Source organism: Adiantum capillus-veneris, chromosome 11 (genome assembly GCF_014529385.1).
Source record: "Adiantum capillus-veneris isolate H3 chromosome 11, ASM1452938v2, whole genome shotgun sequence".
Classification (NCBI taxonomy): Eukaryota; Viridiplantae; Streptophyta; class Polypodiopsida; order Polypodiales; family Pteridaceae; genus Adiantum; species Adiantum capillus-veneris.
Window position 1 is genome coordinate 124,237,505 of NC_140941.1, and position 26,251 is coordinate 124,263,755.

Consider the following 26,251-nt stretch of genomic DNA (forward strand, 5'->3'; position numbering starts at 1 on the left):
GCAGGTGATTGCATACTTCTAGAAACAGGATGGAATGATCTAGTGGACTCATTGTTAGTGCATGCCTACATTACAAAATGCCAACAAAATGAGGCGATTGTAGAAGAGAAGCGTAGACGTAAGAATGCTGATGAAGGACCATCAAAAATATCTTCCAAAAGTGGGGGAAGAAGCGACTCAATGCCTTTCCAAACACCCTCAACACAAGGAGCGTCTCCACCTGAAGTACTCATGGAGGAGTCTACAACAGGAAAGAAGAAAGGGCCAACAAAAGGTAAGACAAAAGGCCCAACTTATAAACTACAATCTAATATTGAGGTTGCTACAGATTTAAATAAAGTCTTGGAGGAAAGGATCTTGAATAGCAAGATTGAGTTTACTCTGGGAGAAGTTCTTGGCATTGCAAAGCGTGAATTCCATGAGGAGATCATTGACATCATCAAGAGGAAGAGGCAAACCCTTGCTGAAGTTTCTCGTCCACAGGTTGAAGGGGAAACCTCGAAGACACAAGGGATGCAGCTGCAAAATAAGGAGGATGATGGAGCTGTGGTAGGATGCTACCAATCTAGTGGGAGAGTGAAGCAAGTACATTTCTCAAATGATGATGAAGAAGTTGAAGATATTCCTAGGAGTTACTATTCACGAAGTCATTGGGCAAGGACTACTACAGAAACTTTGGTCAAGGTAGGTGATCTTGAAGAGCCATTTGTTGCCTTGATTGACCATGGTTCAGAAATAAACATAATGTCAAAGAGTCTCTACAACAAGTGAAAATGGCCGATGGACACAGATCATGGCTGGATGGTAAAAGTGGCAAACAATTCATCCGGTGAATTGTATGCAGCATGTCCAGGTGTGAAGGTAACAATAGGTGATGTAAAGATTGGCCAAAACTTCTTTGTACAGGATACATCTTCATATCATCTCATCTTTGGACAACCCTACATTGTGGGAGTTCGAATGGAAACAAAGGTAATGGATGATGGTTCAGCATATGCTAGGATACGTAGCAAAGATGGTAAACGACCTGTCCAATTTCTCACAGTTTGTGTAAACCATGAAAGAAATCGTGACAACCTCAGAGAACATCCTCTACCAAAGGTGAGCAAAGAGTTTCATGATCATAGAGAAATGATGGGTTTTGGCCAAGTACCATTGTAAAGTGAGATTGCAGTGGTACAGAAAGAAAAAGGGTCTCGCCTGATCCAAAAATAGGTAAACTTTTTCAGCGGGCTCCTTGGTAACAAGGAATGGATCAGTATGTTTTACAAAACTTGAAGATTTGAAGAGATGTGAGAGGCAATATGTGCATAATGTAAAAACAGGCATGAAAAAGAGTGGGTTGCTAGAGCCTACTGAAAATGTTTTGGGTTTGTGTGAACAAGTTTCTTTTGTAGATACTATGGGTGAGCTTGATGCTATAATGGGGTCTAATTTGCATCTTGAAAATGAAGTTGTGGAAGTTTGCTCTATGGAAATGTATCAAGTAATAGAAGCCTTTAAAGAAAGCCAAACAGTTGGCCAAGAAGTCCATGCTGAAACTAAATACAAGAGTATAGCAAAGAAGGTGAAACCAGTAGCTTCACCCTTACCACCCAACAACAGGGAAAAGATTGAGCAGGCTTCTTTACAACCAAGTTTGAGGAATCCTAAAAAGATTGGGCATACCTTCACAAAGGAGTCTTTTCAAGAGTTGCAGATTGGTTGCGAGGAGTTTCTAATACAGGAGGAGACAAAGTGCTTCAAAGAAATGCTTTCAAAGCATGGTAATGCTTTTGCATTTGATCCACATGAGATAGGATGTGTTGATCCTTCTATTGTAGCTCCAATGGTAATTTTCACAATACCTCACGTGCCTTGGAATCTGCGGCCTATTCCGGTCCCAAAGGCTCATTTGCCAAAGTTAGTAGAGCTACTGAATGAGAAAATCAAGATGGGAATCTTGGAGCCTTCTTGTGCTCCATACTCAAAAAGGTGGTTCACAGTTCCAAAGAAGAATGGTTCTCTACGCTTCATCCAAGATATGCAACGAGTGAACAAGGTGACAATTAGAAATGTAGGTACAAGTCCAATTGTGGATGAGTTTGCAGAGGCGTTTGCAGGGAGGGCAATCTACTCAATGGGGGATCTCTACTCAGGGTATGATCAATTTCAGCTTGCAATCGAAAGCAGAGACTTGACAACCATGAGAAAACCTTTGGGTTTGGTAAGGATGTGTACCTTGCCACACAGGGAGCAACCAACTCGGTTGCACATATGATGAATGGGATGAATAAGGTCTTACGTGACTTTATTCCTCAAATCACAATGCCTTTCATTGATGATTTGCCTATCAAAGGATGTGAAGAAAGTGACAAAGATGAAGCTTTGGATCTCAAGGGATATTGCAAGTTTGTGGTAAATCACATAAATGATTGTGATAAAATTTTGTCTAGGCTGAAAGAAGTGAATCTTATATTGTCAGGGAAAAAGTCTATGTTTGGTGTCAATGAAGTGCTCATTGTGGGGCACATGTGCGGGCCATATGGTAGGAAACCTTGTCCAACAAAGGTAGATGCCATCCAAAGAATGAAAGAAACATGCACTAGCATCACTGAGGTTAGAAGGTTTCTGGGAGCATGTGTCTTCTATGTTATTTGGATTCCACATTATGCACATGTAGGTGATCCTCTTTATCAGACAGCTGCTTAGAAAGAATCAAAAGTTTAAATGGACAGAAGCACATGTAAAATCCATGAAAAAGCTAAAGGAGTTGCTCCAGTCAGCAACGACTTTGAGAAAGGTAGACTATGAGTGTCAAAGGCCAGTAATTGTGATAGTAGACACCAGTCCTACAGGGATTGGATGGGCAATAGGGCAAGATGACAAAGAAGGACATAGGTATGTGGTAAGATTTGGAGCAAAGGTACTAAGTGCTCGCCAAAGAAACTATCCCCAGATAAAGAGAGAGTTATGGGGTATGGTTATAGCCTTGAAAAGTGGGAAAGAGTACCTAATTGGTGCATGTGTGGTTGTAGAAACAGATTGTCTACCACTTCTTGGGATGATTACAAGCTGCTCAACGCCAGACATTGCTATGTTACGGTGGATTGCCTACATTAAGTCCTTAAATCCCGAGTTTAAGCACATTATAGGTAAAGACAATACAGTGGAAGATATGCTATCAAGGGCAAGGTATGAAGATGAGTCACAAATGATTGATGAGGGAGATGATGTAGGCACAAAGTTCTATTCTATCTCTCATGTCAAAGGTAACAATGTCTGCATGACTAATTCACTTGAATTGTTCTTGAAAGATCTTTATGAAGGTGATTGGCTTTATATTGGAAGCTACTTGAGTACTCTAACAAAACAGGATGATTCGTCTGAACAAGAATTCAAGAGGATACGCAGGAAAGCATATGGGTACTTTTTAAGGGATGTTTACTTGTGGAAGCATCCTAAACACAAGGGTGCTACACCACAACGGGTTATCTGTAAAAAAGAGACTCAAGTAAAGCTCATACAAGAGTTTCATGAGAGTCTATGGGCTGGACACAAGGGTGTGTGGGCAACCTTCTCCAAGTTGAAAGAAAAATACTGGTGGAAGGGTATGTATAAAGATGTATCTCAGTTTGTAGAGTCATGTGTAACTAGTCAAATGTATTCAAATGTTCGACATCGTGATGGATTGCACCCTACATATCCACTAGCCATGCACTATAAATGGGTTGTGGAGCTAGTCACAATGCCTTTAGGACTCTGGCAGATGAGATACTTGGTTCTTGCACGAGAGGACCTAACTAATCAGGTTGAAGGAAGATCATTAAGAGCTAAAACCACAGAAGCTGTGTGCAAATTCCTTCTTGATGAGGTGATCTGCCGTTATGGTTGTGTGGGAAAGATCACTGCAGATAGAGGTGAGCTGGATGCCGAAGAAGCAAGGGAGTTCTTTTCTAGATTGGGAATCAAGATTTATCTTACTACAGCTTACAACCCTGAAGGCAATGGAAAGAGTGAAAGAGGGCATCCTCCTATCATCAAAGCTTTGGCCAAGGCTTGTGAAGGAAGAGTTGGTGAATGGCCAAAATTGTTACCATATGCTTTATGGACTGATCGTACAACACATAGCTCAGTAACTGGCTACATGCCTACGGAGCTAATGTATGGTCAAAAGCCAGTGATGCCGATTGAAGATACAATTCCCACATGGAATGTACTACCTTGGCACGAGGGGCTTAGTAGGGAAGATCTCCTTGCACTGCGTATAAGGCAGCTAGAGAGAAGACCTGGAGACATTGAAGCTGTAAAAGAACGACTCAAAAATGCAAGGTTGAAAAACAAGGACTACTTTGATAAGCGACATCGGCTCAGGAGCAAAGCAATTGACAAAGGTAACTGGGTTTTAGTATATGATAGTAGCCTTGATAACCAGCACACAGTCATGCGTAAGTTCTCAAAAAGATGGTTTGGACGGTATATTGTAAAGCATGTGAATGAAAATGCTACTTACAGCTTGTCTGAACTAGATGGTACAGAATTAAAGATTCCCATTGCAGGAAAAAGGATCAAAATGTTTAAGAGAAGAGGAGACAATGATCCAGAAGATGTTGATGAGGAAGAAGAGCAAACCACAGGTAAAGATCAAAGTGAAGATGAAGCTTTGGAATCATCCAGTGAAGAAGAAATCAAGGAAGATGTACAAGAGGGCTGACCTTACAAAGAAATAATGTGGCACATACCAGAGGATGTACAGGTTTAGAGGGGGTGGATGTCGTGTTGTGACACGTACATAGTGGGAACGCATGCTACAAGATTTATCTTGTAATTTTTTAGATACATAATTATATTTCCTATAATGTACATATGCATATTTAAGTATAATAATAAGCCTTCTATCTCATGCTATTATTTTTCTCAAGGGTAACCTATTCTTACTTTACCACCATCAGAAAATACTATGGGAAAAGCGTCAATAGCTCCGCCTCTTTAACTTGGGGCAAAAAGCATTGATTCTTTATTTCTACTATCTCATTATCATCTCACACCATAGCTAGATCCTATATCTAGAGTAAACTCCAATATATATATATTCTATGTATTTTTCATATTTTTCTTATATTTCTTTTTAAATAGCTACTAGGAGGGAATCAAATCCTAGTGGGACACTAGGTGGCATGATTTCAAAGATACACTTATTTTAATGCATTATTGCAAGCATGATTACAAAACTTTGTCAACGAGCAATGTCATGCTTTCATATGGCATGAGGTGTCCTTTGGAATCAAATGAAAGTCTAGGCTAAGGAGACCACAGGAAGACTTTTTCTGCCAAAAATGGACCCTATTTTGATGATTTTTTTACACAAGGTACCAATCCGAATTGGAAAACAATTCTAAAATAAAAATCATAGATAATGAGCTGAATTTTCTGCTCATATTTTTACTTTTTTATTTGGAGCCACAGTTGAGGATATATGATCAAAATACTGGACCCCAGTCTACCCACATCATGCAAGGACAACTCATTTCCAACGTTTCCTATTTCTGTTCACACTGGCTCCTCTCTTCTTGTGTAAACCCTTGGGGGTTCCCTTCACCTATAAAAGGGGACCTTTTCTTCCTTGAAAACCACTAAAGCATTCAAGCCATTGATGAGAGGAATTCATGAGGGAGTGTGTAGTAATGCTTAATTGTACTTAGCCATTAACATACGCCTAAGCCTACACTTTCTCCTAGAGGAAGACTAGCCATTCTTGCATGCTATCCTTGGAATATCAAATCTAATCAAAGAAGGTCGTGGACTTGGCGTATCAATCAAAGTTGAATTCTCCCCTCTTCTTCTCTCTCCATCAATAATGGTGCCGAAGGGTTTGTCAAGTAAGATGTGTTCTACATTGATGTTTTCTTGATTTCTTGTTGTTTTCTTTTTCATCTCTAGTCCGGCATATATATATATATATATATATATATATATATATATATATATATATATATATATATATATATATATATATATATATATATATATATATATATATCTAATCTCATCTCCTTAACCAAACCTATCTCTCTCACTCTTAGTAATTTATCCTCTCTACAAATTTTAGGTTCTCCTTTCGCAGTATCCTTATTGCCTACGGGCAAGAATAGGGCTTGGGAGGGAAACTCTCTTCTCTTCTCTTCCCTTCTCTTCTCTCATATCTACATTTTGCACATACTAGAGTTATTCTAAATGAATAATCCATATGATGATAATTTCTATGGCTTTCACTCTGTACGATCTATTAGATTTAACGTATGGATTAGCCGTAAAATAGACTTTCAACAACGTATAGTGTTTATTTTCGGCCCTGAAAGGCTCAATGAAATACTTCTATCACCGGATCCCATTATACTACCTCTCATAGACTATAACTTTTCTTTTGACGTAAGCGTAGTTATCTTGCTATGAACCAAGAGGATTTGTACACACAATTAATCCCAATCACTAGACAAAATATATATATTATGGTAAGCACAAAACTACAATTCCAAAGAACAATTCGTAGCCTATTTGGTCAGCCAAGATTGAATGCCATTAACTCATCTATTAACCCTTTCATACTACCCATGATACGATATGACCGTAGCCTTGATGTTTTTATCTTTGTGTTGTTTTGACATTCTCTTTTATTTTCTTTCTTTGTGTGTGTGAGTGCAAGAGAGAAAGAGTGGGTCTTCTTTGATTACACTTCTTTCCAAACCCTAGTCTTCATGGCATCTATGGTTTAACTCTTTCATATAGTTTTTGTTGAGTTCTCTCACAAACTCTCACAGCCATAAGCCCGGTGCTTTCATGGCAAGACCGCAAATTTCTCAACAACGCCGTATTGTTTATTTGGTAGAATCAGGCACCGGGCTTGTCGGTCCAATATGTGTGTAGGTGATCACCGATGAGAGGCACACCACTTACCTTCTTTTTACAGCAGTTGTGCAACGATCGGCCATTGTGGGCGCCCATGTGTGAATGGGCTGAACTCTTATAAAAGGTCCATTTGACCTAAAAATCCTCATTCTCTGAGGTGTAAGCTAAGAAGTGCTCTTGTTTTATCTTTGTCTCCTCCTTCTATGTGTGTGTGTGTATGCTAGAGAGAGAGAGAGAGAGAGAGAGAGAGAGAGAGAGTGATCGAGCATTGCGGTGAGGCTGTAGAGTGCAGTAGTTCCTTCTTCTTCACAGCACGGGATCCTTCACGACGGTAGCATTGAGAGGTGAGTGACACAACATTGTTCTTTGAGCTTGCTAGGATTCTCTAGCTGTGTGTTTGTAGCCTTTTGAGGCTCGCACACAGTGCACATGCAAGTTCCTAGCCTTCGACACGTATGGAAAAGCGTACATTTTTTGTGCCGCTACCGGGTACATCCTTGCATTAAGCTTGAGGAGCACTCAGTGCTACCTCTAGAAGCTTTTCTTCCATCTGTTTTCTGTTTTTTGTTGAGTTCTGTGAGAACTGTTAAGTGACTCTAAAAGGTAGATTAGCAGGTTTTTGTCAGATTCTGTTAGTAATTGTAAGCTCTGTTAGTGCTGGATTGTATTGATTTTTGTTAGTTTTGCAAGATCTGTATTGTGTAGGTGTTAGTAGAGCTGTTAGTGAGTGTAGACAGTGAGAAGTAGAGTAGACAGTGAGCAGCAAAGTTGACTGTGTGTGAGTGTGCAATTTTGTGTTAGACAGTTAATTTGTTGTTAATTAGTTGTAAGGAGAGTAGATAGAGCTCCTAAGAGCTGTTGTGTGTGAGTGGGAGCTTGGCGTCCACGTGGCCACATTATCCTCAAAAAAAGTTTTTTTTGGAAAAAAATATTTGAAAAAAAATTATAAATTTTTTAGTAAAAAAATGCTTCGGATATTTGGAACTAAGAAGAAATTCGGAAATTAAAATTAAAAAATATTATTATAAAAGGAAGGGATCGAGATCTTTGCCCAAGCCCAGACCCAGGCCTCAGTCTTATACTACGTACTCACACTACCTTATATATAAAGACTAGGATCTCAAGTGAAGGGAGGGCATGTGGGACAAGTTCCTCAAGTCCTCCACCATCCCCTTCACACTCACCCTTTGGACTTATTAATTCTAGCCCTCTCCCCACCTAAGAAAAGACTAATTTTAGGATTCCGAGGGTTATATGTAATCGAATCAGGGGCTGTAAAGCACGGCCTGTCCCTCTAGCCAAGATGCTCGTTTTGAGCTATCATACGCCATATTCCATGGCTCAGTTTAAAAAAAGGACCAAAAATACAAAAAACATTGGGTTATAAACACCTAAAAAACTAGGTGAGCGGCCTTTATGGGCACTCACCAACACCTCTAGAGTGTTGAGGTCACATGCATCTACGCTCTGGTCGTGTACTAGAGGACGAGCACATCGAGAGTGTCTCCATCACGCGAGCACTCATTATTCCTCTACCTTAGGCTCTAGGCTCTCAGCGGGAACCCAAGGTAGTACCACTCAGGACCCACATATTGTCTCTAGTGACTCTTCCTCTAACTACGAAATCATGGAGGGTTACCCAATGCCTAATTTTGATAGCTCAAGACAAGGCATGCATGCTATGGATCCACGATCCGGGCCGAGCGTGCTTAGCCGCTTGAAGGAAACCTTTAGTAGAGCCACTCGCTTCGAACATGGAGCTAACAATGTAAATGAGGAGGGTGGGGAAGTAAATTTGCCATTCATGACCAACGTAGACCCCATGCTCCTCGAGAGTGTGCACGTGAATACTCCATTCACTGCACCTCCTGACTCTTTAAATCTATTCCCCTCAGGTTATATTACTTAATGGTAGAAGCCTTGCCGAAGTGCAAGAGGTTGAGCGGTATATCATTGCGGCTAGGGAAAAGGAAATTGAGAGCTTACGCAAGGTGGAGCAATGAAGAGAGTTAAAAGTGAAAGCCCCTATGTCAATATCCTTGCAAGGTGGAGCAATGAAGAGAGTTAAAAGTGAAAGCCCCTATGTCAATATCCTTGCTAGGAGAGCAATCGAGTGCTCCTGAATTAGCAACTACTAAGGGTCAACTCATAGAGAGCCACATGGCATCTAGCTCAAAGTACACCCCTAGCACCTCAATCCTAGATGGAGCGTTCCTAATGAGAACTGAGAGTACGAACTACAAACGAAAACTCTAACCAACCTATACACTAGTCACACCTATCACGTGGGTTGTTTAGATGTCCTACAATCCACAACAAGTGCTACTAGTGTACAGGATCAACAACAAAGAGTTTGTGAGGTCATCCATAGGGTTATTGAACTAGAGAGACATAACAAGGGGATTCACATGCCTTCAGCGGGTCTCATGAGATTCTTGGATATAGGGAAGGCTAAACAACCAACCTTATCGCAAATGGAGACTCCCTTGGTAAGTTCGATGGATCCTCCATATATTGTTTCGCCAAGGGTCTCAGTGCAATTTGAGCCCACAAGTAATAGCTTTACTTTTCCAAGTCTAGCTCATCTTTCCCTTGATGACACCATGGCTACCATGCCTACCCCAATGATGGGCATGCCAAGAAACACGCCATGGACCTCATTTGTTAGAAAAGCACCGCTACATGGTAGCTCAATGCTTGCAACAATACCTACAAGTGTGTACCAATCATATACACCTATGAGTCCTCATACTCATGTAGTTCCTACCCCTCCCATTGTTTCAACAACCTATGCTCCACAACCACAACACCCAAGCTCTTATTTCAATGGGACCATACCGGCTAGCGTTAGCATGTCACATCTGACGTCTGCTATGCCTAGGGCCACACATATCAACTTTGGGCTGCCACATGGCACAACACCGTACCAAACTTGGAACCCAAGGATGCGCCAAGCGCAATGCCAATATCTACTCCACATGTAGCCTCCGGAGCGCCTTCACCCACGGTGCCTGCTCACTTAGGTGACTTGGCAACATTTGCTCAAGCTATCGGTCGATCTATTGCTGAGAACATACGTAACACGCCTGATAGAGATCCTAGAAGTAAGGCAGCACAAATAGCCAAGCTCACACAAAAATTCAGTGGAGATGAGAATGTGAGAAAGCATATCGAAGTGTTTAAACAAATATGCGATTCTCTAGGAGAACACAATGACCTGCATAAGAGGAAGCCTAACGTTAAGTGGGAAGGCCGAGGATTGGTATAGAACCCTAAGGGTGGAAGAAAAAACGACTTACCCTACTCTTAGGAGACTGTTCTTGAAAGAATACATATGAGAGGGAGTGCTTTGGGGTGTAGCATCTCAGCTCCAGAAAGCCCAATGAGAGGAAGGAGAGTCCGTGAGAGACTTTATTAGTCACTTGAAGCATTTGAATTCTTGTTGTAATCCAAATGAGCGCTTCAATAATAACCAATTGCTTGATAGATTCATTAGGGAATTACGACATGAGGATATCTACAATGGCCTAGTCATCAGAGGTATCACCACTTGGGAAGCAGTCACCACCAATGAAATCCAATTGGAGGAATAATTTAATGATTCAAGGAGAAAGAGTGTCTGTTGAGCCTAAATCTACTAGCTCACAAGCATCTATAGAAGGTATGGTCATCAAGATAAGGATTGCATAGTATTTAAGTGTGCGATGGCCAATAGACCAACCTTAGCATGGACAGACACACCTCGAGTGCCTGCATTGATGCCAATCCCACCTCTTGAACAAACGACACAACAAATGGTCCCTAGGGCCCAAAATGTTGTTCAAACAACACCCTTACCACCTCTAGTGCTAGGACCGCATCCACCACATCCGAGAATCATTTCTATGAATCAAGTGGGTTGTGAGTCATCTATTGCTTGTTTGGAAGGCTAGGAGGAAGATATAGAGCCTAATAGTACCTATGGAATTGATGCACTTGAAAAAAGTCCACAATATTACATGGAGGACTATTGGGGACAAGTCAAACTTATCTATCAAGTAGCTGCTCTTGCGGCAAGAGGCCAAAATATCAATTACACTACCAAGAGACCACCTCTTCAATGCTATGAGTGTGGGGTCCACATCGTGTAGCTGAGTGTCCTATTAGGCTACAAAATAATGCTACACTAATGCAAACCAATCAAGTGAGCATGTCTACAATGCCGATACTCATGTGTAACTGATGTGGCATAGATCATTTGATTGCCCAATGTCCAAATAATCCAAATACGCCAAAGATCACGCCCCTAAACTTGATTGAGGTTACCGAGGAACCATCAGAAAGTACACCTATGTTACCAATAAATGTACTCACACGATCGATGCTCCAAAAACAAAATTATATTGTTGAAGAAAGAGACACGACATCAATTTCCCGATCTCAGAAGAAGAAGAAAACACGAAGGAAGAGATAGCAAAAAGCAGCGAAGTCAAACCCCAATTCAAAGATCAACATAGGGACTGGTGACGACCCCGTATATATGAATGACGTTGAAGAGGATTCTCATTCAGGTGAAATCATGGAGACCAAAATGACCACTAGGCAAGAAACCAACAAGGAAGATCGTCATGAGCCACGATGGCCAGGACCCAAGAAGAAGATAGGAACTTACCCAAACCCTATAGAGGAGATCAAATGAGTCAAGCAATTAAGGAGTTTGGTAGAAGAGACCCAAAGGGATCTAGAGCCAGCACCTAGGCAGATCCAGATTACAAACAGAGTGTTCCCTACGCAACAACAACCTCACAAAGTCCATAGACCCCTAGCCATACCTAGTGTCATCCAAGTAGAATGTAACATTTAATGGCCTAAAATCTTATGTGTAGCGGAAATTAGCATGAACATAGTGAGCATTTCATTAGAGTTGATTCCTAATGAGAATTACAAGAGTGCTTGGGTGGAGAGAGCAACAAAAAGCATAACACCTAGTTAGATAGCATCGACAATACTTTCAAAAGAGAGAGCAATTAAGCTATTGACAACACTTGAGGACCGGATTTGCATGGAGCCGGTCCCCCCTCCAAAAGGCTTTGTATTATGGTTTCTCCCATCAAGAGAGACATTGTACAATACAATTCTTTGTGTTCCTTCAAGACGAGCTAGTGCAATGAAGATGGAAGCTTCATACACCAAGCAAAACACTTAATCAAACACAACTTGAATTATCCCCGTTCTCAGACCCAAGACCTCACACACCTTCGAAGATGGTGAGAGCTAGCAGGGTATGAGAGTAGATTGAGAGGAAAAAGAAGTATCTTACGAGAAAGAAGTACATCTCCTCACATAATCACTCATATTAGCATAGCTTAGCTTAGTAATTAGCTTGGTAGAGAAGATGAGCATGCATTGAAGCTTGGCTCTTGGTTGGATTTGCATCCACATGCCAAGAGAGTGTTGATGTAGGCTTCTATCTCACAAGCTTGGAGTAGGTGATGAGCTCTCCATTAAAGCTTGGGAGGAGATAGAGTATTTTCCCTTCACACATGGTCAAGTGTGAGAGTGTGTGTGTCAATGCCAAGCAAAAATCAGCCCCCTCTCTCTCTTGGGCGAGCCCTAGCTGCTAAGTTAGTCTGGCTTTTGCCTCATTGGACCTCCCCAGGTCAAGCCAATAGGGATTAAGCAGCATAAGTGATAGCCTTCTGACATGTGTCCCCCTTTCCCCTTTTGTGAGAGCTTTAGATAATTAAATAATTAAACTAAACTCTCATTGGACCCCTTTGCCTCCTGGCCAATAGGAATCAGGCAAGCCATGGGGCTCCTGAATGCTCATTGGACCCCTTGGGAGACTGCCCAATAGTCTTCTAGGACACTTAATTCTTATTGGTTTCTTTTATTAAATGTTTTTAAATTAATTAAACTAGATTTACTCTAGCCTAATTCTCATTGGTCCACTTCAAGGGTCTTCCAATAGGAATTGGGCATACCTTGTGGGCATCTGGCCTAGGGAGCTGACATGTGTCCCTCATTCCCTTTGTGTAAAGGGAGCCTGTGTGTGTGTGTGTGGCTTTCTCTCTCATCCCCTAGCTTTGGGGCTCGCCCCCTCCCATGTAGGGATGTAGAAAGACTTTTTGGGCACACACTAAGCATCCAATTTTCCCTAAGGTTGACCTTTGGACACAACCTTTGAATTTTGGAACCTTAGCATTTTGGAAGTCTTAATGGGCTAAACCTTAGGGTCTTTTTAGCCCGTTGTTTCACATGGCTCTTTTGCAGATGGCCCCCCCTTTGGATCCCTATTTTCCCTCCTTTGGATCCCTACTGTGGCCGGTCTGCTAACTTAACCAATATTCTAGCTTTTTCTCCCTTGGCACTTCCCCACATTAAATGATCAGTTTAATATGAGAAAATCATTTAGGAGAATTAGATATTGATTATTATGACATTGAAGTTCGCATACCTAATCACGCGAGCCTTCTTGCACTTGCGAGGAATGCCTCGGAAGAGAGTGTAGGTGCTGGTGTATTCTGCTAGGCATAAGTCCGCAAAGATCGTCGGACGGTGCGTATACTTTGTGATGATGTCGTCAAAGAAGATGTTTGAGTCGTCTGGTTGAAGAGAGTCTAGCGTGGATCTTCTTTACAGCAGCAGTGTTCTTTGGCTCTCAAAATCTGCATTGATAAATGTGAATTGTCTACTTGCACAGTGTAGCGGCAATGAAAGTGTGATGTACGTAGCTTGTTGCGATGTGATTTCTTGGGCATTGACCAACGCGCTCCCCATCTTCTTCAACCGTTTGAATGTTGGGAGGCTAGTTGATTGCTTTGCTTGTGGAAGAGTCTACCTTTGTCATGTATGACGTGCAATACGCAGCTGCTCCATGGCCATTGAATATAAATTGGATGTCAATGTTTGCATCCCAAAGGGTGCACAGTGACTTGTTAAAGTTGTTTGTGTATATGTCTTTTGGATCCCTCTTTAGCAGAAGTGTTGATTCTGCAATCTTCACAAAAAGTGATTCAATGTAGAGGGCGTCATCCATGTTTAGAGTGTTGAGCCAGTCGCCGTCAAAAGATAGTTCTGAGTCATGACCTAAGTGAAGTAACTCCATGTCAATCTGTTTCTTGTTTTGTAAAAGGGTTTTCTTCTTGGTTTGACTTGTTATTGGGTACAAGATTGTGGATTTTCTTGCTGGCGGACGCGGGAACCCAAATCGACAAGATGTTTTGTGCTTCTTACAAGTTTTACGATGGAAATGAATTTGCACAGGGTTAAGGTTGTCGTCTAGCTGATCCTTGTTTGTTGTGATGTAAGAGTCGATAAATTGCAATGTCTGATCATCAGGTGTGGTGCCAAATATCGGTGCATCCTTTATCCAAAGCAGGCCATGGTCGTGTTGACTCCCTCTGTGTTGAAACTCTGTCACAAAAAAATAATCCAACACTTCACCAAGTATTGATTTATTGCACTTAAGTTCTTTCTTCATTTCTTTGAATCTGTGGACATAGTACCTCGCAACAGTAACAGGATCTGATCGAACCAACGCACGCATGAAGATAGATACGCTCGTGAAGTCCTCCTCTTTTATATCTTGGTTTAATCTAGTCAAACATTGTCTCAAGGGTGCCCATCTTTGCTCTGCACATGAGAATGTCAGGAAGAAGGTAGGCTAACCCTGTTGGTGAATCATTGCGAAGACATTGCGCTTGAGCTTTGCCTTGTAATCAGTAGAGCAATGTCTCAAAGTCATGATAGCCGAGTTGAGAGGTGAGCAGTTGTTCAACGTTCGTGCTTGTGCTAACGTCTCTAGCTTGGAGTTGTCTGCCCTGGAGTTTCCCCTTTCGAAGGCGGACCCATATAGAGCTCAAGACTTTTCCAATGATGACTTTCATTGTTTTAAAAAAAAGGTTTTCTATGTCTCTTGCGAAGCGTCTATCCGTACTTTTAAGCTCCCACTGTGCTACTTGTTGATACTTCTTCTTTGCCAAGACATGGTACTTTCTTCTCTCCCCAGAGAACAATGCTAGGAATGCCAACTCTTCGCAGGCTTTGTCATCGAATATGCTAAGCGGGCTAAAGCCCTCGCAAGGTGCGATGCTACTTGGTTGCGCAGCGTGGTCCACAACCTGCTGTGCAGAAAAGATTCCATGAACAAGGGTGTCAGACTGCTCAACGGTATCGTCGTTGACATGGAAATCAGGACTCATAGCAATGTCAGGAGCCAACAAAAAGGAGGATGTCCATGACTCATTGAGTGTTATGTTTTGTTGTAGGTATAAGCACGTTTTCAAAAGGTGTGACAATGCTTGTACAACATATATTGGCCGAACAAGACCACTAAGATATGCATGGTTATACTCCATCTTGCGCTTAATCTCAACCAAAATTGTTGCTTGCTCATGCGCAAAACGAGGCAACAACGTCTGTACTCTCGATAGGTCTGCCATTACATTCACAATGCTACCATGCAAACCATATTAACCCTCGTAGTTGAGCTCACGAATCTGTGCAAATGCGATGCGTAGGGAGACAAGTCGTCGCTCAACAGCATTTAGCTTTTCAATGACCGGCACCTTGGCGTTGAAGGTTAACTGTCCGCATGCACAAAAAGGTGGTGTTTTTTGTGCTTTAAGGGATTGCTTGCAAGCTGTACAAACACGAAATTCTGAGGGACCTCCTTGGGGGAGTTGCTTTGGGTTTGTTAAAAGTGAGGCCTCGGCATGGTTTAAATTATGCGAGCTTTTCTTAAACATCAAAGTCTCACATGATGCACAAGGCCAACAAGGTGTATCCATTATTGCTTTTAAGTATTTTCTTGCTTGTGAATGCGGGCACTGAACTACACAGGGTTGGGAGTCCACGGTTTTCCACATCTTATAAATTTTGGTTTGAATTTGCTTAGAGTTGTAAGAAGGCATCAAACTCTGAAATCTAAATGCAATCTCTTTAGCAGCAGAGTTGGGACTTGCTTCTATTAACGAAGACAAAGCAGTTGTAGCATGTTCAGTCCATACACATCTCGCTCGCTTCAAACGATTGTTTGCTGAAGAAAATGAGAACAAACCTTCTGGGGTATCAAAGAAAAGCAGCCCATTCAGTTTCGAGGATGAAGGCATATGCGCAGAGCCATAAGAAACCATCTTATCGAAGGTCATATTTTGGAAAAGGTACATATTGCAACAAGAATCTAAAATACGACAAACAAGGGACACTAAATGCATGCTAAGGACCTTTGAAGACTGTCGAGTCCATAACAATGATTGCACAAGGTTTCTAAGTTTTAGAATTTTATTGGATTCATTTCGAAAATCAGCAACCCATGGCTTAAGCCACACATTAATGGTTCCAATGTTTCCTTCGCAAACGTCACATATAACAAGCTCAACAATCTTTTCAAGGAGAGTGCTTAATGAGAAGCCACAATCAAATATGCATATGAGAGAGTTTAAAACATCTTGATTCAATGGATGCTTAGAAAAAAAAGGATGATCTATCCCAAGGTGTAAACCACCAATATCAAAGCTAAACGATTGGTTGATCATAGTTACAAGCGTTATTTAGAAAGAAAAAAGGTATGTATCATAGACGGTATGAGCCAAGGAAGGTACAAAAAAGTGCCAAAACAAGGATGCATACAAGAGGCTCGAGATATATTGCAAGAGATACATACAAACAGAAGCTCTAATAGATTTTAGCAAAACTAGCTTGGCACACTAGACTTGTATTCTGAAACATACCCTTCAGTGTCAACAGTGAATGTCCCAACTTTCTTGAGGTTGACAAGAGATGAATTCAAGCTAACAAGATTATCATCGTACAGTTCGAGAAAAGGTCGACGAAGACAAAGCACTTGATCAACAATCTTCCCATGCAAAGTCACATTGGCAACGGATCCATTTTGGAGAGCGACCTTTGCTTGCACGGATGGCACCTTGAGAACATTCGACACTTTGTCACATGTGAAACAAAAGGGGTTGGATGCTTGGCGGCTTACCCGAACTCCCTTACAACTCTCACAAATGTACTCCACACCAAGGCTATTCACGTTGACGACCTCTAGTGTGCCAAAGATCTGCACAAAATGCGAATGCTAAATTAAGTGCTGGCTGTTTTGAAAGATACATACAAGCAAACATTGAAAATCAGCATGAAGAGTGGGATTCACCTTCTTCCCAAAACCCAAGCTTGCTAATTGCTTTGAGAGGAAGCCGCAAAAAACATTCTCAAGTTGGATTGGCAAAGCACACAATATAGTTGCATCAGCAATTGAAAGAGTGTTTGCAAGGTGCTTGAAAACGTTTATATTGTGAGCCACGCATGAGTAAGTTCCATTTGCTTTCACTTCATTGACCATATGATGATAGTCCACTCTTCTAGAGGGAGCAAACAAAAGCTAATCGAAAAAAGACAAAGTTAATAAAGACACAAATGTCACTGTCAATTTTTTGGGCTACAAGTCAAAATGCAACCAAAGAACCCAACTTACGCTTGCCCTATCGCTCGAGGCAGGTCCATCAGCAATTGTCAAGCGATAGCTCGTGCCACCATCACCCTTGGAAGAGTCATCAATCTTCATGAAGGTAAACGCAACACTTGGGACAAAATCCACTGTTGGACCAGCCACAAGGTCTTTGATTTTGTGCACGGGATAAAGACTCAAGACGCAATCAAATGGCTCAGCTTTGACAACCAAAGTAGTTGCATCGGCGTACAAAGCCCACACGCTTGTGCCACCGTCGTTGCGAGTTCTTATCCTTACTGACCCCCCCTCAATGCGCACAAAGTCATTGGCTTCAAAGGACTCCACAAATTGAGCAATGTAGCTCTCAGCCACAACAAAAGTAGTAGTGTGCTTACATTCTTTATCAACCAAATCAGCCTTTAAGAACTTAGGGAAGGAGCCTTCTCTAATCTTGAAAGTTCCATACTTACATAGCACCTTGCCTTCAAATGCAAAGCGGAAGTTGATTGCGTCAGAAAGCTCAGAAATAGCAAGGACAGGAGTCCTAGGAGCAAACGCTAGCTGCGAATCAAAAGTTTCAACGATTGCATCACGTTTTGGAAATGTTGTGTCACTGCTCGAGAACGACGTTATGCCAGCTAGGCTCTTACGCACGGCCTTCCGTGCAAGACAATCAAGTCAAATTTATCCTACAGTGCCAAAAAAGGCAAGGCTGCTAGGAAAATACCTCTGACATGGCTAAGGGCTTTTCTGATGGCCTTCGAAGGAGAAGGCTTCTTAAGAGAAGCCCTTGGACTTAGTTTCTTGAGAGGAAACATTACTCTCTCACCAAATGCCTCATGTGTCGGAGCTTCCAACACACCTTCTTCCTTCAAGTTGCCCTCCACAAGTTCATGCAAAGACTCGCCATGCGTAGCTTGAGCGTCTTGCACACTTTGAACATGCTCGAAAGATAGGTCTACAACCAACAAGAATTCACAACGGAAAGGTTCAAGCGCAAGGTCACTTTTCGTTGACTGTAACAAGTAAGCAATTCATTCAAAAGGTGCAAGTAAGAGTATCAAACCAGCCATTTCAAAATCCATTGCGCAGAGGTATAAGGTATGAAGATGCAGGACAGAGATGGAGGGAGAGGCGGAGACAGCGAGAGGAGGAGAGAGGCTTCCTTCCCTCGAGAGTTGGAATGCTTGAGAAGTGAGAGCAGCTATTGTCAACTACAACCCATAAAAACTATGCATAAAGCTGAGTGTTAGTCTAACCAAGCCACTGATAAAGAGGACTCAAAAAACTAACAGGTTTAGGGACTTAGAAAGCAAGTTTAAGTAACAGCTCAAGAGTGACATCCTCATGAGTGAGTCTTTAATATTAGGTCTTTAAAGATGCAAGGTGGAAGTAATCATATAAGAGGTGCAAATAAATCACCCACATTCTTTTTTAAGACCAAGAAAGGAAGAGAGAGAATACTCGGCAACCCAAAAAGGGAGCAAACTTCTGTCCTAATCTTTAATGCACCTCAAAAAGACAAAAGGTAGAGAGAGAGACAGGGAAAGCAGAGGAGAAGAGAGAGAAAAAGCATTGTAACTTGACATTAAATCTTAAACTACAAAAACATATGCACAAACTACAGACATCTTGCCATAACACCTAGAACTACGAGCCTTGCCCGGTGTGGGCCCTGAGAGCCGATTCAAAAACCAAGACACAAAACGAGCCTGACACCCACACATAGCTTTGATTCAGAAAAAAACCAGAGATGCTCACACTGGAACAATCTTCTAACGAATATTCTTCTAACAACATGACATGAAATCTGGGCACAAAACAAGCTTAAAATCGGCACCACATCAAATCTTACAACCCCTATTTCGAACGGCACTAATTTAATCTGTCTTCAAAATCTGTGATTCTTGCCATAACCATGCATCCTTGAGATCCCGAGCGTCACCCATAGCAATAACATCACCCTCTCCATCTATATATGTATGATCCTCAAGACTGAAATCGCTTGTCCGTCTATGTGGAATTCTGAACCCACGACATGTCCCTCATACTTGACCTACAGAACATGAAACAAAGGTCACAAAGATCTTCATTTACAAATTGCAAAAGAAGCTAAAACACTGACAAAGACAGCCACAGACCACAACATCACTCAACAACGCTGTCGAGAAGCCAAGACCCGACGCTCTTTGAGCAGGAAAATGACCCATTGTGGCTCACCCTGGTCGGCAGTGTTGTGAATAGAGGAATCCTAGGCAAAGTCAGTGCCGCGAGCAAAGAAATCCGATGCTCAAAATGACCCACTATCCACTCACCTTGGTCAACAGTGTTGTAGGCAGAGCAACCCGGGGTAGACTCAGCGCTAGCAGACACACCACCAGCCCGAATGTGTTGTATGCTTGAGGTTGCCACACAGCCCACGATGTGGGTGTTTTTGGCCAAGCTCTCCCAAACTCTTGAGTGCGCCAACCCGGGGCAGACTGAGCGCTAGCAGACACAATACCAGCCCGAACGTGTTGCATGCTTGAGGTTGCCGCACAGCCCACGATGTAGGTGTTCCTGGCCAAGCTCTCGCAAACTCTTGAGTGCGCAGAGGCTGAGGCTCCTGAGCCATCCACCGTTTTGAAGCTTGCAGAGATCGACGACGAGGGCTTTGCAGGCTCAGAAAAGCAGGAGACCTTGCAGGTTGTTGGGAGGCACGAGCAATGCATTTTGCAGAAGAAAAATTCTATGAGCCATAGCGAGATCTGTGGAGGTAGGCTACTCCTCTAGGTCGCTCCCCGCAGACAAAGGGAGAGGGAGCCACAGGCTTGCGCTAGCAGGGAAGAAGGGAAAAACTGCGCAGGAGGAAGCTCAGGCCAAGGCGGCAACCAGGACCACATCATGGAAAAGAGAGAGAGCGAGGCAGGGGAAGAAAGGCCTCATGAGTCACACTCCACAAACAAAATGGATTTCGGCGCCTCGGATTCCCTCGTAGCTGTCCACACGAACGAAGTAATCATCCCCACCTTGGATTCCCTCCAACTTCTCTACCTGTCCACCTACCCACCTTGATGATCCTAGGCCAATAAAAAAAACGTTTTTTCCTATTTTTAGCCAGGAAAAAAGATAAGGTGACTGTAGGGCCTATGCCCTTTGGGCAAGCCAAAAAATGCTTGAGGTTCTGGGCCTTGGGGAAAGTAGGTGGCCAAAAAATTGTTTTTTTGGGGGTTGAAAAGGTGGTATCTCTGAAGATGCCTTCTTTGGTGACGCATGAAAGGGAAAAGGAAAAGCAGATGGAGAAGAGTAATTTTTTTATGTGGAAAGGTAGCGGGACAGCTGGAGCAGAGAGATGGAGGTCGGTGACTGGAGGTCCTTTTCTTGCATTGATTCGATGCGCAGATGGACAGATATTTCTTGGTCTTGTCTACAGGGCTGGGCTCGGATCTCTCGGGCGTTGGTCTGCAGGGCGAGTCGAGGTGTTGATGGAGCTGATGGCGTGACGAGGGGGCAGGTGCCACGCGGTCCTTGCGTGCAATTCTATTTTTTGTTGCTCTCAAGGGACACACCGAGTTCAGGATCTCTCTCTCTCTCTCTCTCTCTCTCTCTCACACACACACACACACACACACACACATTTATCTGCCACCATTGTTGCTCGGTTTTCTTGCTAGAGATCATGGTAATAAGGAGACGAGGGAGATAGTAGGACGTGTGTATGACACCACAGAGAGAGGGAGGCAGGAATGGAGGTGGTAGTGAGAGTAGTGGTGCGCAGAGGCAATCGTCTAGAGGGATGAAGGCTTGTGTTCATCCGGAGTGGATAGCGACACCATCTGATTCTCTTTCCATATCGTCTGTGTGCAGGCCAGGTTGCGGGCCCACCAACACCGTCTCGGAATGGCTTGTTTGCAGGACAGGCTGCGGCTGTACTCATAATGCCTTTCTGTCCCTCTTGTTTGTGTGCACGGGAGGCCTCGAGTGGAGCAGAATGATGGCCCTACACAAGGCACATGGTGACGACAGACACTTCAAGAGGAATGGTGAAGGGAGAGAAAGAGACGGAGACAGACCTACTGTGAAGGGAGACAGTTGTGGAGAGAGAGAGAGAGAGAGAGAGAGAGGGAGAGCTAACTGCATGCACAGAGAGGAGGATGAGGGGGGCATTTTATGCGACGGACCAACTCAGGTGAGGCAGTGGCACCGTAATTTAGCATGCCACCGTCGAGCCTATAGGTCCTGCTTAACCTTTTAGTTTTGAGAAAATTACCAAAATACCCTCTAATTTGTGGAAATTCCCAGAAGACCCCTCAAATTTCAAAAATTCCCAAAATACCTTTGTATCTATTTTGGTTGAATTGTTCAAGATTTCCTAATCTTTTCGCCCTTTTGACAATCTGAGTGCTTCGCATGTAATTTGTCACAAATTACCTCGCAAAAAAGGACAATTATGTCTAAAGATAATGAAGTAATTAATCTCCAAAGCCTACATAGCCAACTCAAATTTTAGTTTTACTAAACAATCAGTCTCTTATGAAAAGCTACAAATTTTTTAATCTTCGGAGGTATTCAATCTCACAACCAGGGGTATTTTGAGAATTTTGGAAAATTTGAAGGGTATTTTGGGAATTTAAGACAATGAAATTTGAGGGGTATTGTGGGAACTTCCACAAATTAGAGGGGCATTTTAGTAATTTTTTCTTTATTTCTTTGGTATTTCGACGTTGTAGCATGCTCGCACGGTTGGATATCGATTGCCTCTCTCTCTCTCTCTCTCTCTCTCTCTCTCTCTCTCTCTCTCTAGCCTACCACGTCGCTTTGTCTATTTGCATCGCATGCTGTTCCTGTGTCGCTTTGACTAAGCTGCAGGGAACACGTGCCTGAAGCAAAAGGTGTTGACACGTGGCCGGGGGAGGGGGCCGGAATCCCTTCTCCCATTATTATTAGTATAGATGCATACAAAAACTTGTGGTTAGTGTTTATATATGTAAGGCTTTCAAAAATTTAGCGAGTGCAAAATGTTGCTCAAGTCTCTCTCTCTCTCTCTCTCTCTCTCTCTCTCTCTCTCTCTCTCTCTCTCTCTCGCGTGCGTGCGCGCACCACACGCACACACACACACACACACGGTTGCCTTGCATCTCCACCCGCCATAGCTCCAAGCCCAAAATTTGGTATAAAAGCCGTGCAAGTTTCAACCTCCATAGTTGGAGTCTCGACTTGAAGAAAGCCATGTGAAAAGCCTCCTCTAAAGAAGAAAGAGTGCAATTCAATGTGCTCACAATCACCATCAAAGGGGTCGCCATGAGGAAATTTTTGACACATGGGCCATGAGTGGAGTGGGTTGCTTCAAATTTCATTTCTACTAGTAAAACGGCACCGCCTTTTAAAGTTCTATGAGCCAAAATAAACTAAGCGTTCCTTCCTCTTTGCTTTCTGAGGAAAAATGCCATTGTTATGTTTATTTCACATTATGCGTTAGGCCTAGACATTGAGCAAGAGGATATTCACACACCTCTTCGTTGATCTCCTTGGTGCTTGACATTGGTACTCAAGCTCTCCACATCGGCTTCATCAATTTTTTGAGTTTCAATCTGTAGCAACAAACTTCATACAAATTCAATATCTCATGGCATCCAAGTTCGACAAAATTGATGGTCTGGATTTCATACATGGCAAAGGAATACCTCATGCAAAAGAATCTTTGGAACATCATCAAGCCACTTTCAACCAGAGGAAGCTAGAACATTTGTTGCGATAACTTGAGCTTTATATGCTGAGCAACAAAAGAAATACAAACAAGTGTTTGATATTATTTTGACTTCTCTTTAGGATGATTTTATTCATTATTTGGATGATATTAAATCTTCAAACAAGTGCCAAAGCTAAATATTCTAAAATGAGCTTCAATAGGTGCTGCCAACGTTTGAATTAACGCGGATCAAACAAGATCCTTTGAGATTAACTCAAAAAGGAAAAAGATGTGTGTCCTTGGCACTCGAGTCGAAGAGCCGGGTGGCAGATAGCTGGTGGACATGGTACCATGGTAGAAAAGGTAGGAGACGTTCAAGGTGACGCAGAGCACTGCATGTTTTTTTATATATAGAAGAGCTCACAAGGTGATCATTTGAGCCTTCGCGACAAGCTGGCTTAGCTCAGCAACACGTTTGCTACATCGCGATGTTGTGAGCTCGATACATGAGTGTTGCTTCGCCATTTAATAAACGTTTTGCAAAAACTAAACCTTCATTGGATCTCCAGAGATTCTGTCTAATGAATTGAGGGAGAGCTTGAAGATGGAATTGTATTCTTTAACCATGTGCATTCATGAAAATAGAGCAACGTTAACTAGCAAGTTAAAGAGAATCAAGACCCATCTAGTTATGAGTTATGTTAAAGCTCCAGTACGTGACGAAGACCTAATTATAGTTTTGCTTAATAATTTACATGTTGAGTTTCATCAAATTGTAACCGTCTTTAAGGAAAAGACCCTATACCTTCTTTGGATGGTCTTGTGAATTCTTTGTAGAAAGAGGAGAAAAGAGCACCCCGTGCTACTTCTCCTATGGTTCCATCCCTAGCAAAGCATATGTCTATCACAAACCCTTTGTCAGTAGTTTGGGCTTGAGAGAGTGCTACTTCTCCTATGGTTCCATCCACAGCAAAGCATATGTCTATCACAAACCCTTTGTCAATAGTTTGGGCTTGAGAGAGCGGGTGATAAGTGGTAAGACCTTGTTAGTGAGTGCAAAAATTTGTTCGAGTCTCTCTCTCTCTCTCTCTCTCTCTCTCTCTCTCTCTCTCACTCTCATGGCTGCCTTGCATCTCCACACTCCATAGCTCCAACCCGAACATCTCAGTTCCAACCTTCTACCTAGCAACCTTCTACCTAGCAATTCTTGAGGCAAAGTGTGTGTGTGTGTGTGTGTGAGTGTGAGTGTGTGTGTGTGTGTGTGTGTGAGAGAGAGAGAGAGAGAGAGAGAGAGAGAGAACATCTTATGGATCTGCGCATTTTGTATGGAACTGATGTATTTTAGTGCACCAGGTCTCTGAGCTTTGATTGTATTATCTGCAGTGGTTGTCATGGGTGTGCTTGTGTGGCTATAAGCTGCCTCGTGCTGTGATGTGCCAAGGAGGAGGTTTCATAAGTCCTACAACTTGTGATGTTTGTAGTTTTTCTTGCTTTTTGTTCTTGTCAAGTCAAAGTTGCATCGTAAATCTATTGTAGCATTGGTGATTCTTTGTAGGTAGGCATAATGGGCCGCCGAAGCCCGAGGCAAAGCTGATGTAGATGAAGATATTGTTCCGAAGAGGAGGAGAGTAAGAAGAGTAGAGAATTCCAATGCAGGGACTTCAAAAGGTGGGAAGGGAGAGGCCTCAAAACCAACCCATAGAGTCATGGAGGTAAGCGTCACCGTGTTTGTAGGGGGCGATGATATTGACATAATGCTCTTGGCATGCATGCAATCATTTCTTGAGAACGAAACCTTGGTTGGCCTATGTGCCTTGGAGAGGGGAGGGATCGTGTTTCATCTTCATTTTCAGATGGTTATCCAACTGTGGCAACATCGTTGATCACTGTAAACAAGAAACTAGAATCCTAATTGGGATGGGACAAAACAACTCCTCCAAGGGGAATGGTCTTGTGTCGAGGCTTAAAACAACATAAGATGCATACATTTGAGGGCGTGGTAGGGTATTGCCTAAAAGAGCAGGACAAGTCGTACTTCAAAAAAGTAGTGCACAAAGTGAGTGCTAGTGATGTGATAAAGAAATAGAATTATATAGCCTGTACAAAGCGGATGAGTTGAAAAACAGGGTGTGCTTAACGTCGGTGAACATTTTCGACAGAGCATTGATGTTGTGGAAATTTAAGTTGTGACACCATGCAGACAATGATTTCCTATCAACCTTGCATAGAATGGTGAAGACTGGAAAGTACTATTTGTTGAACAAATGGGAAAAATAAAAGCGCTTTGAGATGCACGATATATCCGTCAACTACAAGCTACCAAGACATTGTTAGCATTTTTGTTAACAATGAGATGTATGCAACCACACATCCACAAAGCGGATTGGTTCCACTCTCGTTGGCAAGAAAGAGAGAGGTATGCCACTTAGCATCTACATGCCAGAATTGACTTTTGAAATTGATGATTGGAGCAAACATGTTTTGTAGCCCATGAGCAACAAGTGCTGAGAACCAACAATTCGATATCAAAATAAGAGATGTAGAGATACGAGATGACTACATCCCACTAGTGCACCGCAACAATTGCTTAGTGGATTGCATTGGTTGTCTATCTTGTTATCATTTTTAATCATGTTTCTAAAGAATGAAAGTAATGATTGCTTTTGATATTTACAGTGTGAGAATGGAATATGAGGATGAGAACCAGCTACTTGGATTGGATGATACACAACCAGATGACTCATTTGCCCACAATTGAATATGCATAAATTGAGAGGATATAAGACATGTTGATTGGGGTTCTAAGAGAATTGATTGGAGATCAGACCAACAACCAAGCTCCTCTTCGATCAGAAGTTGTTGCAGCTATACATACTTTGAAAGATGTGGTTGATAATTACAACGCTAATGTTGTTGACATCCAAGTGCAAACGTAGTACGGGCTTTTACGTTTCGCTTTAAAGATCCTTTGTGGAATGGAATCTAACAAATTAATGTAATTTCTAAGAGTAGACCGAGTAAGTAGGTAGGTGATGAAAACACTACATATACTCAAATTGAAGTGTTTCCAACCAATCCTGATGCGGCATATATTCTGATCGTTTGATTCCTTTAGGTGGACAATCATCATTCTCATGATCTTCCAAGTGAATAAGCATAGGCATTTATATTTGGTAGTTTGGATTGAAATTCTTCAAATATAAAAAACTACCACCGCCTATCACCTAATTCTCTTTCTCTAACAAACTCTTCAAAACTTG

General features: G+C 42.3%; 4 protein-coding genes across 6 annotated transcripts; 1 reads left to right on the top strand and 3 right to left on the bottom strand.

Moving 5' to 3' along the window:
• Window positions 1-16,443: 16,443 nt before the first annotated feature.
• Window positions 16,444-17,995, bottom strand: LOC147447959 (uncharacterized; the record flags this gene model as incomplete). Its single annotated transcript, XM_086523856.1, has 3 exons — window positions 16,444-16,933; window positions 17,027-17,254; window positions 17,348-17,995. Coding segments are annotated over 3 exons (1,248 nt in total), but the record flags the coding sequence as incomplete, so codon positions are not given.
• On the bottom strand, window positions 17,863-18,510 carry LOC147447960 (uncharacterized). Its single transcript, XM_086523862.1, has 2 exons — window positions 18,390-18,510; window positions 17,863-18,281 (listed from the first exon to the last, which is right to left on the bottom strand). The coding sequence occupies exons 1-2, from the start codon at window positions 18,406-18,408 to the stop codon at window positions 18,013-18,015; spliced, it is 288 nt and encodes a 95-aa protein (XP_086379988.1). The 5' UTR covers window positions 18,409-18,510; the 3' UTR covers window positions 17,863-18,012.
• On the bottom strand, window positions 18,143-20,034 carry LOC147447961 (uncharacterized). Of its 2 annotated transcripts, XM_086523859.1 has the most exons (3): window positions 19,639-20,034; window positions 19,465-19,544; window positions 18,143-19,379 (listed from the first exon to the last, which is right to left on the bottom strand). In XM_086523859.1, exons 1-2 carry the CDS (start codon window positions 20,032-20,034, stop codon window positions 19,476-19,478), a joined length of 465 nt encoding a protein of 154 aa, XP_086379985.1. In that variant the 3' UTR covers window positions 18,143-19,379; window positions 19,465-19,475. The 2 variants fall into 2 exon arrangements, with proteins under 2 accessions (XP_086379985.1, XP_086379984.1); XM_086523858.1 differs by lacking the exon at window positions 19,465-19,544 and having other exon boundaries at window positions 19,247-19,379.
• Window positions 20,035-20,432: 398 nt separating this feature from the next.
• LOC147447962 (uncharacterized) lies at window positions 20,433-21,858 on the top strand. 2 transcript variants are annotated; one of them, XM_086523860.1, is made up of 2 exons: window positions 20,433-20,816; window positions 21,170-21,305. In XM_086523860.1, the coding sequence occupies exon 1, from the start codon at window positions 20,452-20,454 to the stop codon at window positions 20,803-20,805; it is 354 nt and encodes a 117-aa protein (XP_086379986.1). In that variant the 5' UTR covers window positions 20,433-20,451; the 3' UTR covers window positions 20,806-20,816; window positions 21,170-21,305. The 2 variants fall into 2 exon arrangements, with proteins under 2 accessions (XP_086379986.1, XP_086379987.1); XM_086523861.1 differs by having other exon boundaries at window positions 20,539-20,874; window positions 21,170-21,858.
• Window positions 21,859-26,251: the final 4,393 nt, after the last annotated feature.

What these genes read in the sequence shown, in the direction of transcription:
- LOC147447961 (XM_086523858.1), bottom strand. Translation starts at nt 20,034, where the DNA reads ATGCATTGCTCGTGCCTCCCAACAACCTGCAAGGTCTCCTGCTTTTCT. An exon ending in CTACAACACTGTTGACCAAG is followed by an intron (nt 19,380 to 19,638) that starts GTGAGTGGATAG and finishes CATGTTCTGTAG; the next exon opens with GTCAAGTATGAGGGACATGT.
- LOC147447962 (XM_086523860.1), top strand. Translation starts at nt 20,452, where the DNA reads ATGCCCTTTGGGCAAGCCAAAAAATGCTTGAGGTTCTGGGCCTTGGGG.